Source organism: Excalfactoria chinensis, chromosome Z (genome assembly GCF_039878825.1).
Source record: "Excalfactoria chinensis isolate bCotChi1 chromosome Z, bCotChi1.hap2, whole genome shotgun sequence".
Lineage (NCBI taxonomy): Eukaryota > Metazoa > Chordata > Aves > Galliformes > Phasianidae > Excalfactoria > Excalfactoria chinensis.
In genome coordinates, this window is record NC_092857.1 from 10235832 (window position 1) to 10254285 (window position 18454).

The window sequence follows — 18454 nt, forward strand, 5'->3', positions numbered from 1 at the left end:
ATGATAAAATTGCTTCTTTCCTAATAAGAAAATAGCCATTCAGCAGGCTTGCCTTTTTTAATGTCCCATACCATGAGGTGTGTATGATTGAAACAAGACTCTTTATGACTCTTTATACTTTGAGGAAAAGCTGGAAGCTTTATATGAAAACTGCCTTTTTTTTTTTTTTTTTTTTTTTTTTTTTTTTTAATGAAAGCTTTTGCAGAGTATGTGCTAACACAGAAGATCCATGTATGCTTTTTGCCCAGGGGTTTTGTGTGTACTGGGGGAAGCTATGTTTAAATAGAGGATAGAAAGACACATTCTGTGTGCACTGTGTTATGTTTTAGTGACTGGTACTACAGAGGGAAACACTTCCACAGCTCACACTAAATCCATACCTGCTAATGTCACCTTTCTTACATTCCTAACCTGCCCACACTCAAAAAGATACCAGCAGCTAATTACTGAAACGTCTTTTAAGTCTCATAGTACTTTCTTTTCTGAGTTTTTAATGACGCCAACTCTATCTTGAAAACAAAACGTATGTACTGTAATCATTTCTCCTGTTGTGATTTTTGCACCCCTGTGGCTACGTGCATGTCTGACAGGAGCACGATACAGACTGCCTGTACTTAATTAAAAGCCACATGTATTGCATTTACTCTTGATTGAAGGTGTAATGGATGCACTGTGAAACTATGGGTTTTATTTATTTAAAACAAAATAGCAAACAAACTACTAACAGTTGATGGTAGATGTCTGATTTGCCTTTAAGGCAATCTCTGGTTTGCTGTACATCGGAATGGGTTTGTTGCACTATCCATTGGCACTTTGTGTCTGTAGTACAGAAATATCTATAGTAACTGAAATGTGTCTTCATGAGGATTTATCTGGTGGTATTCTGCAATTTATCTTTCTCAGATTTGATTTGGTTTTCATCCTGAAGCTGGTTCCACTGTGCTCTTTCTGTTTGGGACTGCCAATGTTCCCACATCTTTATTCTCACTTAGGAGTGACTCAAAAAGTCAATTCCCCAAAACATTTCAAAGCTGGAGGACAGTGCAGCTAAAGGGACTAAGAGCAGCTGTGGAACAGACATAGCTTCATTTGGTCCTTCTGGTGCAGTCGACTCTGCTGCTTTCATGCCTACGTAGTAAGCATAGAAGTGAAAACTATTTGTTAAGAGGCAAGGCTGCTTTTGTTCCCAAGTCAAAGACTGCTAACACATTTGGTACTGACAATCTTGCCAATACTGACCTTTAGCAATATTTCCTTTGTAGTAGAATCCCTGAGTGTTTATAAGACCTAAGTGTCTCAAGTGATTTGTCACTTGGTAGACAGGGAATGATAAAGATTTGCCAACTTTCACAGGTGAATGTTCAGTATTTAATTTTGGTTTTTAGGCTTAAGGTGAAATTCTGCATCACCTTACACTTCACTGAGATGATGCTTTCATGCTCCTGTCACTTAATTTGTACCAACAGTGTGCATGCACATGTGACTGTGATAAAGCTGTGGAAAGCAGCTTTGTTTTTAGCTGGGTTTGTTCCTTCTATCCCACCCATGTGGGTACCTCCCTACCTGTGCAGATGCAAGCAAGAAGCAGAACCAGGCAGCTGGATCAGTAGGTGCTAGCCATGGAAGCATAATCCTTGCTGGACCAAAGCATTACTGCTGCTTTGCTGAGTGCCCTGTCTTGGTTGACAGAGGAAGGCATAAAAATACCGTCTGTTCAGGGATTGTCCTGGGCCATTCCCATTCTTAAAATCTGAGTTTACTCACTTTACTCGGAATTAGGTTCATGAATGTTGAATGTTTTTTTTGTTAGGTTTAAAAGGATTAATTTCATAACAGATTTTTGTTGTTGTTGTTGATAAAATCCCAAATCATTCACAGAAAAATAAACTTTATTCACTAATGACTGGTAATGTATTACATGCCAAAAGAGACCATGTTTGCTATATTCCTCTCATTTGTGCACAGAATATGCTGATCTCATTTTATTTACTGCTCTTTCTCACCCATGTGTACTGGGTACACCTTCTAGTACTTCTGCCACTTGGCCTGTGGTAGAAAACAGTCAAAATACAGATAACATTTAATACATTTACTGGTACAGTTTTTGTTGAAGGAAGAAACTGGGGCTTTGAGGAATAATTCTGGCTGTGAGAATCACAGGCATTTTAAGCAAGGTGTAGATGAATACACAATCTACAAAATGAGCCAGATTACCAATGGTCTCTTCCAGACTGAGGTATCTGGCAAATCACTTGGCTGTCTCATCTGATAGCAGCCAGGGTTGAAAGTTTTCTATTTCCATATTTTTTTAGTTGTCATTGCAAATACTCTGAGCAGCTCTGTGTCTTTATCAGTCTCGTTTGTTTGTATGAAGGTATTGGTCTGCTGGGAAACTGTAAATCATCGAACTGTTGGCAGACAAGCCAGATTTCATGAAAGTCAATAAAGATTTGACGTGCGATATAGAAAATGAAGAAGGATGAACTGCGTTGGGGAGGGATGTTTTTACTCAAAATAAACCTTGACAGTGAGCGAGTTTGAGTTCATAGCATATTTCAAACATTCTTGCACTTAAAATATATTCAGAGCACTCAGATTAAAATACTAGAGAACAATAGCATTGTATGCTTGCATATGTGTTTTACTTTCTTCTTTGTTCTTTGTTTGTCATAATATTGTATTAGCTATTTTCGGTTTACTTGGCATTCATAATTCAACCGTTTTCTTTATTTTCTTTGGATTTTGATGAAGAGTGTGTTAGACTGCTTTCAGGCTCTGGAGAAATTCTGTGTTACAGAGAGTGCTGGTTCTGCTCCAGAGCAGCCCTGAAGCATGCTGCTGCCATACAGAACTGCAGCACCCAATAGGATATATTTTTTCTGCTCTTCTGATTTTGCTTTTCTTTAAACAAATGAAAACTTCCTTGTGCTAGAAGGTTACAGTCTTAATTTGAGGCTTTATTTTTTCTTGTTTTATCATGTTCTACTGTACTTTTGTGGTATTTTCCCTAGTTATATGGACCACCCAATTGTTTTAAGCCAGCTGTCAAAATAACATTCAGTTAGAGGATTGTGCTCAGTTTTGCGGAATGTAGCTATGTAGATGGTTAAGCAGAGAATCTGGATTCAGCAGACCCATGTCTTGGTACTAACAACACCTCAGCAAGCTCAATTAGCTCATTTTTTACAAGTCTAACCTCTAAATTTTGATTAATTCTGTTATTTTACCTCTTGTGAAATTATTTGTAAGTAAATAGTTTATATGGGGTAATTAGTAAAAATTACAGCCCTCTTCTGTTTGAGTTACTGTACAGCAATTAAATAAGTTCTGGAAATGCCCATCTTTTAGCCACATCTGAACTCTTGCACTCTTGTCAGTCACCAACTGACTGACAAGACTGATTCGTTCGCTGGCTTGATTTCATGACTGAAACACAGAAAAATCCTTAGCACTGAACGTGGGACTGGCTTATTTAGGACAGTTGCATCAGTGACATCTATATGTAATAAATCTGTTGTTTTCTATTATTCTAGGGGTGTCATGCAGCGGTCCACTCAGTTACCGAGCATTCATTAAAAACACTTCTCTATCAATGTATTCGCATGTGTTTTTTGAGCATCAGGAACAATTACACCTGACAGGACTTGCAGGAGGTAACAGTCTTGCAGCTGGTTGACTCCAGATCTTGTGAAATGTTGCTTTGTGCCCATTTACTCCAACTGGGCTTTGTGTTCCTCCTGAGGAATGTAATTTTTCATGTTGTCTTGTTCGGAAGTGAGTAGCTATGGGACTTGTGCATTCCCACTGGGGAAAAAAGCAGTGTCAACCAGATGATCTTAGTCAGATGCTGTGAGGTGGGTCTAAATTCTTCCTCATTTGTGGATCCAGTGAGAAAACCACTGGGAAGGGTAGCTGCTACTCTGCTGCATTGAGTGTTCTGGGGATAACAGTAGAAGTCCATCCTGCCCTACGGGATGCTTTATAGCAGTAGAAGAAATCTGTCTCAAATCATTTCAGGGTAGGGCACCAAGATGTAGCTGGAGGTGGTACCAGCAGGGTTCTTGTAACGGGAAACTGAACTACAGTGGAATGAGGAGTTAGGCTGAGTGAGAATGTAACCCTCAGTGTGGCCCTTGCTCCACATGAAGACTTACATGTTTGTTTTTGTTTTCCTGTCATTGCACAACAAGGAAGTGGGAGGAAAGTTGTTTGCATACATACAAGGGGAAGTTTATTTATGAAGGATGGAAGTAAAATGCACCACTGCTCAACACTTCTAGATTGTGAGAACTCAAGGGTTTGGAAACCTGCAGCTTTTGCCTCAGGTGTTTTAGGAGACCTTATATAGCTTGCAAAGAGTTATTCTGCACTGAAATAAATGTCTCCAGGATTCTTCATGTCCAGAGCCTCTCTTGATACACAGCAGTCCCCAGTATCCACTACTGATTATATTTTCCTTTCTTCTTTGGTGGGTGGATTTGGGTTTTGTTTTGTTTTGTTTTATTTGTTTTTAAACAGATGGGAAAAGAACAAAAAAAAGTAGGAGGGTATTAACTGCAAAATAAAACAGAATTATTCCTCATGGGGAGCTTTTTGTCCATCCAGTGCTCTGTTATATACTTTGACATACGTGTGACTGTTCTAGGATCATCCCAGTCTGGAGTAACTCTCTTGTCTTTCATGAGCAGGACAGATTGCCAGTAAGCCAGTTCAGTTCGCAAAAGAGGCAGTTAATTAAACAAGCTTCCCACCCCAATCGTTTTTAGGTGATGTTTCTTCACCTTAGCAATTTGGTACAAGCAATCCTTCAATCTTTTTTGATTTGATTTTTTTCTTAACTTGTACAATTTTGGATAGCATGAAACGAAGTGTAATTGACTTGCTGAGAACTTCCTTAGGAAGTATTTGCATTTGTGGGATTGATGTGTTCATAGCTGCATAGCCTGAAAGGGGTTAAGGCTTTCTTCTTTTTTTTTTTTTATCCTTTTTTTGCAGTCTGATTTTATCTAAATCAAACTTCTATTGCTTTTGCATACTCTTGTTGCGTTTGGTACTACTCTGCACAGCCTCTCTGTAAAATCTTAATGCCCTAGATTTAGCCACATTATTATTATTCAGGTATTTATTATTCTATGAATATTGTCAAGTGTAAATGAGCAAAGTGCATGCATCACGGTGTTCCTGGCGTTTAATTGATTTCAGTTGCATTGCATGTCTACACAAATGTTTCTGAGTCTGTTTCAGTATTTGGTGGATATTATGTGCCAGCCAAATTAGAGGTGTTGGAATTCGTCAGACTCTTTTTGCTCCCTCTTCTAGCTATTTTCCTAAAGCCTGAGAAACCCCATCTTCTGAAGAAGAATGTTTACACAACTGCATTGATCACCAAGAACATAAAATTTTTTTTTGAACAACCAGAGGACAGCCAGCTGCAGCACTTGTTGTGCTTTTCAAACTATTTAGTTATGCTTCTGTTCAGTTTGTTTATGGTAGCTGTAAGTGTGTGGATGAGCATACAGAATATTTTTACATTTCCAGAGAACAGTTTGAAGCTTTAAGCATTGCCTACCTAGAATTTGTAGGCAACAGCTGGTAGGATGGAAGGGACCCCATGGAGGAAGGGAGGTAGTAGCTGTGTTTGGTACAGGACTTCATGCCTGGAGCTCTCCTGTTTTGATTAATTCTCAGCTCTTTGCCGGATCTTGTCAGTAGGTCTTTTTCCTCTGCTTTCTTTTCAGGGGGGCTGCAAAGAAAAGTCTACAGCTTAGAGAAATGGTGTTGCAGTTCACTTTGTGCAAGAAATACGCATTTCATTCTTGCCTGTAATTCCTTGTTGTTCTACTTAGCAAGCTAAACTTTCAGTATTAGTTTTAGCATTTAAAGGAAACGGTTGTCCAAAGTATAAACTCCTAATTGCTATGGAAATATCTGTGTGATTAGTTAGGTTCCTTTTAGATTCTGGAGGAAAAAGCTTTTAACATAGGGATGTGTGGTATTAAAAAATGAACTTCTCCTTTATAAGATATAAGAAAACACCCCAAGATTACAGGCTTTTTCAATTTGGGTCATGCTTAGGAAGGTACTAGCTTTTCATACACTGTTTAATAGTAATTGCTAGGAGTGTTTTATCACTGGGTTTTTTTGTTCTTTTTTTTTTTGTTGTTGTTTTTTTCTTTTTTCTTAGCATTATTCCTAATGTATGTTAAGCTGATAATAGCAGGACTGTGGGGAAGCAGTAAGTCTGCCTGTGCTTGACTCACTTATTTTGGCACAGCATGTGTCAGAAGGATACAGACTTCTCCATTTCCATAAGCTTCTTTGAATTTGCTTCTCAGCTTAATTAAGCCAGAAGCACGTGTATAAGATTGCTGCCATGAATCTGGAGGTGCTAACAATCACAAAAGATGAACACTCAGTATAAAAAGGCTTGAATTAAGCGTAACATCTTTGGTTTGTTCTGTAATTTTATCTTTGGCAATTGATGCTTGTAAGTGCATCCAGTCAAGGTATGGTTTGTAACCCATGCAAACTTCTGCTGTTCCAACAAGCAGATAATTCAAGTGAAAAGCAAAACCAAAAGTTGAAAAATGCATCCTTAGTATAGGCTCACAAATATCCAGTAGCTTTGGTATCTCCAGGTTGCGTCCATGTTCACTGTCTCAGGGTTGTGAAGAAAAGTTTACTCTGAAGAGGGCAATTCAGAAGCAGAACTCGATTTAGTTTAATTTAGGAACCAAATCAACTCCTAGAGGAGTTAAATATTGTCTGATGAAAAAGGAAAATTAAGATTGCCCTGAGTGCATAGAGCAAAGCCAGTTTTCTTTAGTAATTTCCCAAGCCCATGCATTCTATGGTGATATGTTGCATCACTAAGGATATTGGTTTATAAACTCAGTAGATAGATGCACATGGGGTATCTGACATGGGTTAATGAAACAGCAGCCCATTTAAATACATGAATACAAAAGCTTTTTGATGTGCCTTCTCACTTTCAGAGCTATTATCTTCTTGGGAGGTAGTGGAGGGTTGCCAGAAGACCTAAGGACAGGAATGGGAGAACTTGCCAGTGCTTGGTTTGTGAATAAAAGACAAAGAAGGTCTTAGAATCAGAAAAGTGTCATATAAATACTCTCTTCCAGATTTCACCTGGCAGCCACAAAAGGACATGCAGAATGCCTCAGGATTATGGTGACACATGGTGCAGATGTGACAGCCCAAGATGGTGCAGGTATGCCTCTGTGAACCTACATATAGAACACAATAAGCTTCATTTGCCTATAAGTCTTGATGTGCAAATTTGACAGCACTGCTCCCTCCAATTCACAGCACACTGTAACCTTTGCAGTTTGGACATACTTGCTTTACTCATGTAGAATACAGATTTTAAGACCATATACTATAAATGTCAGCATTTATAGCTGACTCCAGTAATTGCAAAACAGTTAATTTTATTAATGATTGCTGTTGATATTATTATAATTCCCCTTGTCTCTTCCCCCTCCCCTCCGAACCTTTTGGTCATTTCATTTAAGGCTTTGCATAGATTAAATCAAGATCTTGTGTGTAGCTTTTATGTGTATCCAAGCTATTAACCCCATTTAACTGTACTGAAGTTGCAGTTTCCTCGGGATTGTGACATAGTGAAAATTGCTGATACATGCCAAACTGAGCTGAGAACTATCAAGCGTGATGCTTCAGCCCTCAAAAGTCATGTGCCTTAATTAGTAATCTGCTAGGAGAATGATGAGAGCTGAATTTGAAATTGGCAAACTCTTCTTTAATAGACTTCAGTGTCTGTGCCCAACGTTTCCTGTCTAGCAGAATCACCTAAATGAGGTGTCAGTATTCTGTGTAGTATTCTGTATCTTGTAGTGATCTGTAAATGTTGGGTTCACTGGGTCTGTTTTAGCCATTGCTTGCAGCCTGAGTGAATTTGTCATAAACAGAAATTGTATGCCTCTGTGAGAATGTGTCTGTGATACTGGAAGAAACATTCAGATTAAATGTAATGATAAGAGAATATACACACCTGACATGGACTATTATTCGGAATTCGTACTTCATCTTGCCTCAAGATTTATTAGTCACTTGGATAATAGCAGGTTGCCTGCTCACTCCTGAGAGTGTAAACCCTACATTTCTTAGGTAATGCCATTTCTGCTAACGTCTCGTTATTTACTGTGAGGTTCTGTCGTAAGTGGATCTACTGTCTGTACTGATTACTAAATCTTAACTCCTTCTTTCTTCCTTGTACAGATAATCTAGTCTTCCACTGCCTTTGGCCTTTGAAATTTTGCAGAAGTTATGTAAGAAGAAACTAGAGGGTAGATTGTGAAATCTTTAATCATAAATTGATAGAAAATCACTGCATTGCACTGCTAAATATGAGCTCATAGATGCTAAGTAAATTAATAGGAAGAGGAGCCTGTTAAATGCAAAATGAAGTAGTCATATGTCCTGAGTCTTTACATGTGTGTATTCTGTGGATGATACAAATTTGTCATAGCGGTAGCTGGTGAATTTTGCTCTTCAAAATGGGTTCCTTTTTAATTTCAAGGGATAAAAATGTAATGCAGACACCTCTACAAGGGAGGCAGGGTCTGTCACATAGTTTGTGTCATTCCGATATCTGAAAGTAGGCATTAAGATTATCCTGTTCCCTGCCTGAACAGTAGTCTGTTGTAACTATTTTCTGCTTGATGTAGGATTTTATTTGTCCATACTTTTCATGTGTTGATGGTCAATTAAAAATCTTGCCTTTGTTATGGAAGAGTTTATTCCAGTTTCTGAGGGACTGAATGCTAACTTTGCTTTGCATCTGTTGATTTAGGGCACAGTGCTTTACATCTTGCAGTGAAGAACAGCCACCTTGACTGCATTAAGAGGTTACTTCAGGTAAAGTAAAAAATAAACTTATTTTGATTTTTTTTTTCTTTGGTGGTTCTTCACTAGATATTGATGTATTTCCTGCTAATCATAGAATTGTATAATGGCTTGGGATGGAAGGGACCTCAAAGGTAATCTGTTTCCAACCAACTGCCACGGTCAGGGTTGCCAACCACTAGATCAAGCACTAGATCAGGTTGTCCAGGATACCATTCAACTCAGCCTTGAATACCTCCAGGGACAGGGCATCGACAGCCTCGCTGTCCCTTTATCTTATCATTGCCTTAAGATAACTGCAAATACAACGTTTCCATCTCTAGTTTACAAGGCCTATGTTGTTTGCCTGCCTAGCATCAGGAGGCATATTCATAGTCTGCATCACACTCCTGTTTCATTGTCCTTTTTTCCCACAATCGATAGATTTTAGGCACTGTGTAGGTAGATGATATAAAACAGTGTGGTATCTCCTCTGAGTGGTCCACAGTTTCAGTTTTCCCTGTGCAGTGGCTCCAACAAGGAAGGACAGGATCTGAAGCAGGTTGCAGCTTGTCATTTGCCAGCTCTAGTCTGTGTGGCTGCGTGGGTTGAAAGTAGGTGATATATAAGAGATACAGGGAAAAAAGAATTCTTCATCTTTAGTGAGACTTTGGTATTGAACTACCAGAATGTTTTCTGCCTGTGCAATATAAAATAAACCATTGTTGACCATGGAAACATTTGTTGAGTCAAAGGGAAGGAAACCAAAGTAGTTTGGATACTAAAATATGGAAATATTCAAATCCTCAGTGAAAGGAGTCAGAGGACAGTGAAAGATTAAGAAGGGCATAGGAAAAAGTGGGTGAGAAAAAGCCAAGAAAAATGGAAGAGAGGAGGAAGAGAAGATTCTTCTGACATTAACGCTGAAGTTGTGTGTTAGCAAACAAGAAGGGATGTCCATCTCTACTCCATTTCAGAAAGACAGGTAAATTCTGGTCGTAGGGGTGATCGGAGTAGTGGGTCAGATCTTTAGGAATGTAGATTTATCAGTAAGACTGTGACAAAGAATTTGGATGAAATAATGAGCCTATGAAATAACACTGCCTGAATGAAGTGGTACAGAAGGAAATTGGATCCCAGATCTCAACCTCAAAATTGTTTTCCTCTGGTTGCTTCGGGGCTCTCCCGTTCAGTTGTGACTTATCTCTCTCAGTGTCTCTTACTATATGGATTCCAGTTTCACTGTTTCCCACTCATTATATTTACTTACATCACTACTTCAGCTGTTCTTGCAGACTTGGAAGAGGTTATCATTAAGCAAGGGGATTTTCTGCTTTGGCATTTCATTAGAAAAATCTACTAATTCTAAAGAAAACCCATTTAGAGCATAAACAGTGACATCAAGCTGTCATTAATTGTATCGCATGCAGCAGCCTACAATCAATGCAGCGGATAAATGTGCTTAATATAGTACCAGATATTTGCTGCCCATTTACCTGACAGCTCCAACCAGGGAGAGATTTTGTTGATATTTTGTTAATTTTATTATAAAGTGCATTTCTAAACAAGTTTGTAAGTGCAAACCCTTTGTTAGTACTCTCCAGTGCTCTTGGAGAATGCTCTCATGCTCTTGGAGTGCTTTGTTGCTTCTGTTGACTGGCTTTGTCATAAAAGCTCTTTCTACATGTAAGAATTGTCCTGTCTTAGTGGAGGTAATTGTTTTACACAGGATGAATCTTAATTTTTTTAATACAAAATTTGGTGATTCACATGAAACTGTTTACTTGGGAAGTCAGGGAAGTACCGGAGGTGATGCTATACCTGAAAGTCAGAATACATAATATTTGGTTTCAGAAATCTATGATTTCAGTGTGATGTCTTCATTTGCCATAAACTAGAATTTTCTGTACCAAAGTCTGGATAAAGATTTGTAATTTGGTATTTTTATGTTTAGTGCTTCAAAGCCTAGCTTGACGAGTAGTAGCATGTGGCTTAAAATACTACAAAATGTAACTGGGTTGTAGATGCTTTAGATCTTACAAATGAAAACAAAGTGTTCCTTGCTTTAACAGGAACAACTTGGGACTAATTGCCTTAGAATAAGTTTGCTCTATCTCTTAGTGAAATGTAAAATAAGAAGCTTTTCTGAGGCACGGAAGTCAAATTCTTAGCTTGTTGGTTTTTGAATATGGATCATTCCAAAACTATTTTCTTTAGGTACATCTGTGTCTAACGCTGTGTATGTTTACTGTGACTTCAGTGTAAGCTGTTAACAAGAAAGGACAGTCAAGATTGGTGGCTGTGTCTTTCATCATTTCTATTGTATGGACTGAGCTTTCTGCAATAGCTCATAGAACTATTCCCAGGCATGTTCAGCTGTCTGTTCTCCTCATCATGTGTATTTTATTTTATTTTTTTTTACATTTCTCTAATGTTTTGTTTTTTTTCCTCCTTTCTGAACTGCACAGTATAAATGTTCTGTGTACAGCACTGATAACTGTGGGAAAACAGCTTTACATTATGCAGGTAACTTCTGTGTTGAAAGCATGCACTGTTTGTTTTGTTATGCTTGATATTCTCAGCTCTTGACGTGGTAGAACTTTTTACTGATGGGAAAAATAGCAGACAGAAGGGTAAACTATATTGAAGTGGGCTTTATTTTTGCTCTGGCTTTCTTTTACTAATCTTCTGATTTTAATTCCAACTTAATATCAACACTTTTTGAAACACCCTCACTCTTTAGTCTGGCAATTAAAATGTACTTACTTTTGTAAAATTAGTATATTATTGATTAATTGAAGTTTTGAGTATCTGACTGTTGCATATCCATTCTCATAGATGATGAATTCTAGATACTTTTAGATAAATGCTCTGAATATTTCAAGTTAATTGCAGCCAGCAGATACTCTTTTGTAAGTGCAGAGCTATGGAAAGGCTTAAAAAGTAAGACAAGGCTGATTCTGATTTCAGTGTTTAAAGATTATATGTTCTCGTGTTAGCTTGGACTATAATTGTTGGTTTTGTTTCTGCATACAGCTTGCTCTTCGTCCTGTTTTTCTTTCCTTCTTTAGAAGAGAAATAGAGTTTAATTTGTTTTTCTTGAACCCCACTGTAATGCTACAGTATTGCAAGTGTGTGCGTGGAACACCAATTTCAAAAAATAAAGTTTAATGCATTTTCATGCTTTTTACCCCTTTTAGCCACATGTGGTTGTCTTCAGGCAGTTCAACTTCTCTGCGAACACAAATCTCCAATTAACATCAAAGATTTGGTACGTACCTCTTTGTGCTTTTCCCAAAGCTTTTACTGCCCTCCACTTCAATCAAGCTCAAGTACTGCAGTTGAAACTACTACTGCTCTTCTATTTCATTTTGACTTTCTCTGACAAAGTTCCTTTCATGGCTTTTCATAGCGCAGCACTTCACTTTAACACACGAGTGACAAGGTTTGCTGCTAGTTAAATTGCAAGAGTTTTGAAGTAGCTAGAATTAATTTGGATTGTGATGAGAAGGGGCTTGGGCTCTTCTCCCAGGCAACAAACAGGACCTGAAGAAATGGCCACAAGTTGTATCAGATGAGGTTTAGACTGGACATAATAAGGAACTTTTTCTCTCAGAGAGTGGTCAGGCACTGGTTTGGCTGCCCAGGGAGGTGGTAGAGTTGCCATCCCTGGCAGCGTTCAAGAGGTGTCTGGATAGGGAGCTAGGAGATCTGGTCTTTTATTGGGACAAATGAACAACAATGACAAAGATTAGACCTGAAATTTCAGCAGATGTGTTTTAAGACAAAAAAGGTTTTCTGTTCATTAGAAGAGAAGGCTGTGGGAGAGTCTTTTATGTCCTCAACTACATCATGAGTAATCATTAAGAAGATAGAGCCAAATTTACCTCAGAAATGGTGACAAGCAGTGGTCACAGTTTGGGCAGTGGAGCTAGTTGGGAAATTCCAGTTCTGTGTGAAGGAAGAAAATAATTCTTACCATACAGGTGGTGAGGCACTGGAAATAGGATGGAGGGACATCATGTTTTCTCTGTCCTGGTACATGCTTAAAACCTGCTTGGACAAGTCTCTGAGCAGTGTACCGGACTGAAGACCAAGAGGAAAAAACACCAGATGCTTTCTGAACATGTCTTCCAAAACTGCAGTTGTTCTGTGATTATGTGAAATGTCGTGGTTTGGCCTAGTACTTAGTTAAAGTTATCCTTTTGTTGTGGAGATATCCATACGTATTGTACAGTAGCAAAATCACTGTGTTGTAGCATTAAGCAAATAGAAAAGGGAGTACAGACAGCAAAGAGCATTCCTGTTCTCAGTGTTTTGCTGAGTGAATCCATCCCCCATGGGCCAGGAAAAGATTAAATAAACTCAGCTACGTTTATGATACACAAGGAAAAATATACAATGCCTTGTTTGTGTTGTGTAGAAGAAAAGTTTGTATCTGACCTTTAAACCTCGGAGTTGTATTTGTAAGTTGTCAAATTATTGTTTATGGTTTCTTTAAATGCATTCCTAGGATGGGAACATACCTCTGCTGCTTGCAGTACAAAATGGCCATACAGAAGTCTGTAAATACCTTCTGGATCACGGAGCAGACATCAACACAAGGGATAAAAATGGAAGGTACAGAAGGTTAACATCACCATGTTAATTCTTTCCTGAGGCTGACTGTCAAATGAAGCTCCCTACCCAAAATAGTCACTACATGAAATAGTGTCCCCAGTAATATAGAACATGAGTACTAGACGTTGTGAAGGCTTATGGAATTCTGCCCAATGAAAAAAGCAAAACAGAAACTCAGTAACTCTAAAACGAGGTGAACTGTAAGTTTTTTCTTGGCTTACCAGAGCAGCAAATCCCATTTTAAAATCATTCCTACAAGAATTTGAATGATAGCATTTACCCATGCATCACTTTGCATGTGTCCCATGTTTTCAATGCTGCTTTCTCTGTTCTTAGCCTGAGTTAGTTTCACCAACTTAAATCCTAAACTGTTAATTTGCACTTACCTATAACAGAAATGCCTTCATCCACTCTAGCATACACTCTAGGGAGGGACATCCATGAGGAGCTCTCATTTCTAACACAGCCACAGCAGCAAGAAAAGATGCAGTAAAGCTGTATAGTGGAGATGCTGTCTTAAAATATGCCATTTAGGAACTTACTGCATTAATAGACATATAGTATGTCATAGACTTCTGGTATTTCAGAACATTGTTTTTAAATTAGAACATTCTTATTGTGAAAAAAAATGCACTTGTTTTGATGATACTGACAAAGTTCCGTAAATATTTGGTGAAACTGAAAAGGTAGAGCAGGATGCTGAGAACACTTGGCACCTACAAGTAGTAGCTATTCTTATTATGTGATACAGTACCCATACTGTTCTTCACAAACACATGAGAGGATAAGACTGGGCCTAGCTTAGTTGGTACAAGTTCAAAGTTTTATTAGTCCACTGTTTTAAGTTGGTTAAAGAAAACCCCTTTGTCTTCTTGGCTGGTTTGAGTGGCCTCACTGGTGCTTTGAACTTGAGGTGTTACCTGCTGTGGGACCTTTCCCTCACTAGCTTGCATACAATCAACAGACTGCTTTAACAGTTTGTAGCTAGAGTGGATGAAGGCTTTTCTGTTATAGGTAAGTGCAAAGTACGGTGTGCACAGCAAGACAAAACATGTAACATGGAACGTACCACTTTAATTCCCCCTTTCCTAACAGCAAGGAGAATGACTACTCTGGCACCTGCTGTTCACAAAAATGCGTATATTTTTCATGAAAAATCAGGTTTCTTAATGGAAGGGGAAAGGGAAAATGTTTGAAAATGATCAATTTCCTCTCTTGTCCAGACTAACCTGGTTATTTTGTTAATCTGAAACTATCCCTTTAGAACTGTTGTCCAAGTTACTTTTTTACACAGTACTGCAATAGCCATCGCTGTGTCAGGGCTCACTGTTACGAAGAGTGTGTTTAACTGACTGTCTTAAGATCCAGCAAACGTTATCATGTAGTAACTTTTAGTTTCATATATATTTGCCACTGAATTTGGCCAGCCTATTAGGTATGTATTCACATGAAAAAGGGAGAATTATGCTGTGATAGGAAAGCAATATTAGCGCACGTTTGAAAGTGGAATTTTCTGTCTGCAATTATTCTGTATGTATCTTATGATCCCCGCAAGTCATTGAGGAAAAGAGATAAAGCCTTTTAGGCAAGCATTCCTGTATGTTATGCCTGCTGTAGGATCTGGCGCTGTGTGGCTGCCCTGTGTTGGAGAGGGCACTGGCTGTGCTCTAAGAAGTTTTTTGTTGTTTTTCTTAAAAAACAGGGCAAGACTTAAGGTGAAACTCACTTCACAGTCTCAGTTAAGAGTCTGGTGAAATTGGTTTGGCTTCTGGAGTAATACCTCTCTATTTTGCCTAAAAGCAACATGTGAAAAGGAGAGAATTGATGAAATAAAGGCTTTTGTGTTGTAATTGGAGCAAGACAGTGAAATCTGATAATCTGACTTTATTCTGCAGCCAACTCTTAGCCTCAGAAACCCATTTTTAAAAATGTTTGTAAACATGTGCAAAGCACAGCAGGTTTTTGCAGAAGGACCAGCTGGGATATGTGAGGAAGGGGAAGGAAGGGCAGGAGAGTGTTTATGTGGAGAGGTGATGGTTACGTGTATATTTCAAGGCACTTGCTGATGAAATCTCAGTCTTCATTGCACAATCCCTGTTACATTTTTCTCCTGAAAAAACAAGCTGCTGCTTCAGAAGTTTCTCTTGACATTTTCTCTTTTGTCCAGAACTGCCTTGATGATGGCTTGTGAAGCTGGTAGCCTTAACATGGTGGAAGTGTTCCTTAAGAAAGGTGCAGATGCCAGTTTAGTAGATGTGTTTGGACAGAATGCCCTGCATTACTCCAAGATCTCTGAGAACACAGGAATCCAGAACCTGTTGTCATCAAAAATAAATCAGGATGTGGGTATGTAAGATATCCTGAACTGCAGCTTATCACTTTGAATTGGTTAATTGTATGCCCAGCAACAACAAATTTACTTCATGAAGTAACTTCATAGAATCATAGAATGGCCTGAAAAAAGATCATCTACTTTCAGCCCCCCCTGCTATGTGCAGGATCACCAACCACCAGACCAGGCTGCCCAAAGCCACATCCAGCCTGGTCTTGAATACATCCAGGGATGGGGCATCCACAGCCTCCTTGGGCAACCTGTTCCAGTGCATCACCACCCTCTGTGTGAAAAACTTCCTCCTAATATCCAACCTCAACCTGCCCTGTGTCAGTTTAAAACCATTCCCCCTCGTCCTACCCCTATCCACCCTCATAAACAGCCATTCCCCTCCTGTTTATACGCTCCCTTCAAATATTGGAAGGCCACAGTGAGCCTTCTCTTTTGCAAGCTCAACAAGCCCAGTTCCCTCAACTTTTCCTCACAGGAGAGGTGCTCCAGCCCTCTGATCATCTTAGTGGCCCTCCTATGGACCTGTTCCAAGAGCTCCATGGCCTTCCTGTGCTGGGGTTCCCAGGCCTGGACGCAGCACTGCAGATGGGGCTTCACAAGAGCTGAGTAGAGGGGGACAATCACCTCCCTCTCCCTGCTGGCCACCCCTTTTTTAATGCACAGTTGGCCTTCTGGGCTGCAAGCACACACTGCTGGCTCATGTCCAGCTTCTTGTCCACCAGGACCCCCAAGTCCTTCTCCGCAGTTCTGCACTCAAGGAAATCTTCACCCAGTTTGTATAAACACCTGGGATTGCCCCAGCCCAAGTGCAACAGCTTGCACTTGGTGTTGTTAAACCTCATTAGGTTCACATGGACTCACTTCTCCAGCCTGTCCAGGTCCCTCTGGATGGCTTCCCTTCCATCCAGTGTATCGACTGCACCGCTCAGCTTGGTGTCATCTGCAGACTTGCTGAGGGTGCACTTGATGCCATCATCTGTGTCATTGATGAAGATGTTGAAGAGCACCAATCCCAAGACCAACCCCTGAGGGACACCACTCATGACCGGCCTCCACCCTGACACATCAATCACAACCCTGTGGCTGCATCCAGCCAACCCATTCCTAATCCACCAAACAGTCCATCCTTCAAATCCACTCCAATTTAGAGAGAAGGATGTGGCGAGGGACCATGTCAGAGGCTTTGCAGAAGTACAGATAGATGACCTCCATCGCCTTTCCCCTGTCCACCAGTGCTGTCACTCTGTCACTTGAGAAATATCAAAAGTTGTCTTCATGATGGTCTTGCTGAAGCTTCCCAAACCAGGAAAATGTGGCACTTGCTACATCCAGTTAATATCTAACATGAGATAAAATGTTCGGCAGGGCAGAAAGAGGTGTTCTGAAGAAAAAAAAATAAAGGTGAGGTGAAGCACAGTGGGGTATTGCTTAGAATTTGAAGTCAATCCTCTTTATGATTTGAAAAATTCAGTTCCTCGGTGAAAGAGTTCAGAAGGAACTAATGTAGAAAGGGTGTTATGGTCAAGCTGTAAGAGATTTCTGAAGTAGGAAGCTGAGGTAAAGAACAGTGAGAGACTGTAATAGAAGCAGAATTACCACAATCCTTTGAATTCCGTATCTGTATATCAGGATAAAACAAGATTTTTGGTGTGGGAAGCAAAGCTGGAAGATGGTTTAGAAATGTAACTTTGGCAGCTGTTCTTACTTCTGCTTTTTTCTGCTTCACAGATGCAAAATCACCAACAAAAGCAAAGCAGGTATGTATCCTTTTGGACTTAAAAATGCTTGGGATATACAGGGTTGTAACTTACGAAAAAATATTAACTGACTTGACTAGTAGCAGTAGTAAATATCACTGTGAGAGGTACTGGCAGTGACTACTCTGTAACTACTCTGAAAAGGTTTTGTTGCTTATTTAAGAAGTGTGTTTCAAGAAATTCATTTTTAGGTTTAGATTCGCCTTGTAACAGCAGCTGTCCTTCTCAATGACAGAAGGGAGGGAAAATGCATGTGTGTGTGCACATATGTACCTGGAATATATTCCACCGTTCTCGTGTGTAAGGCGGGATCTTGGCTTTTCAACTCTGTGTCTTCAAACCGTAGAGAAAATGATCTAGGGAAAATTCTCTTGTTTCCAAACCAGATAACTGAAGGCTGTCCCTGGTTGCATCATACAACTGATACCTATCTTAGAGACTCTTAGCAGATTTAGACAGTTGAATACATTTCTTACATGCATTATCATGGTGTCTTGTAGCTCAGGTGTCTTGTAGAACTGCCAACGGCTGGAAATTGCATGAGGATGTGATATGTTGGTTCATTCTTTCTCTGAATGGGGAAGTTCAGTGTTTCAGGGGGCTCAGGCAGAAGCTGAAGGAGAGGGAAGATGGTAATTGTTAAGAATGGCATGACTGGACTAAGAATGAATTTACAGGAGTATCTGAGATCACTAGTGCTAAACCTGTTGTCAGCCTTGGCTTTTTCACTAAATCTTGTTTGTTTTCACTGAAGCATGGATTACAAGGGAACACATTCTTATTGTCAGGTGTATTTAATATTTTTGTGTTAATAATGATATAGTCTTTACCTAGAGGAAAAAGGAACTGCATGAGCTGCTAAAGTTGATAT

At 39.4% G+C, this 18454-nt stretch overlaps 1 protein-coding gene across 7 annotated transcripts in view; it reads left to right on the plus strand.

The window, feature by feature from the left end:
• Window positions 1–18454, plus strand: part of RAI14 (retinoic acid induced 14) — a 92649-nt gene that overhangs the window by 65212 nt on the left and 8983 nt on the right. For all 7 annotated transcript variants that reach the window (XM_072359891.1, XM_072359895.1, XM_072359896.1 and 4 more), the window contains 7 exons: window positions 7140–7228; window positions 8831–8895; window positions 11331–11388; window positions 12063–12133; window positions 13376–13482; window positions 15650–15828; window positions 17555–17583. In XM_072359891.1, the coding sequence (XP_072215992.1) occupies window positions 7140–7228; window positions 8831–8895; window positions 11331–11388; window positions 12063–12133; window positions 13376–13482; window positions 15650–15828; window positions 17555–17583 (598 nt within the window). The remainder of the gene's footprint in view (window positions 1–7139; window positions 7229–8830; window positions 8896–11330; window positions 11389–12062; window positions 12134–13375; window positions 13483–15649; window positions 15829–17554; window positions 17584–18454) is intronic.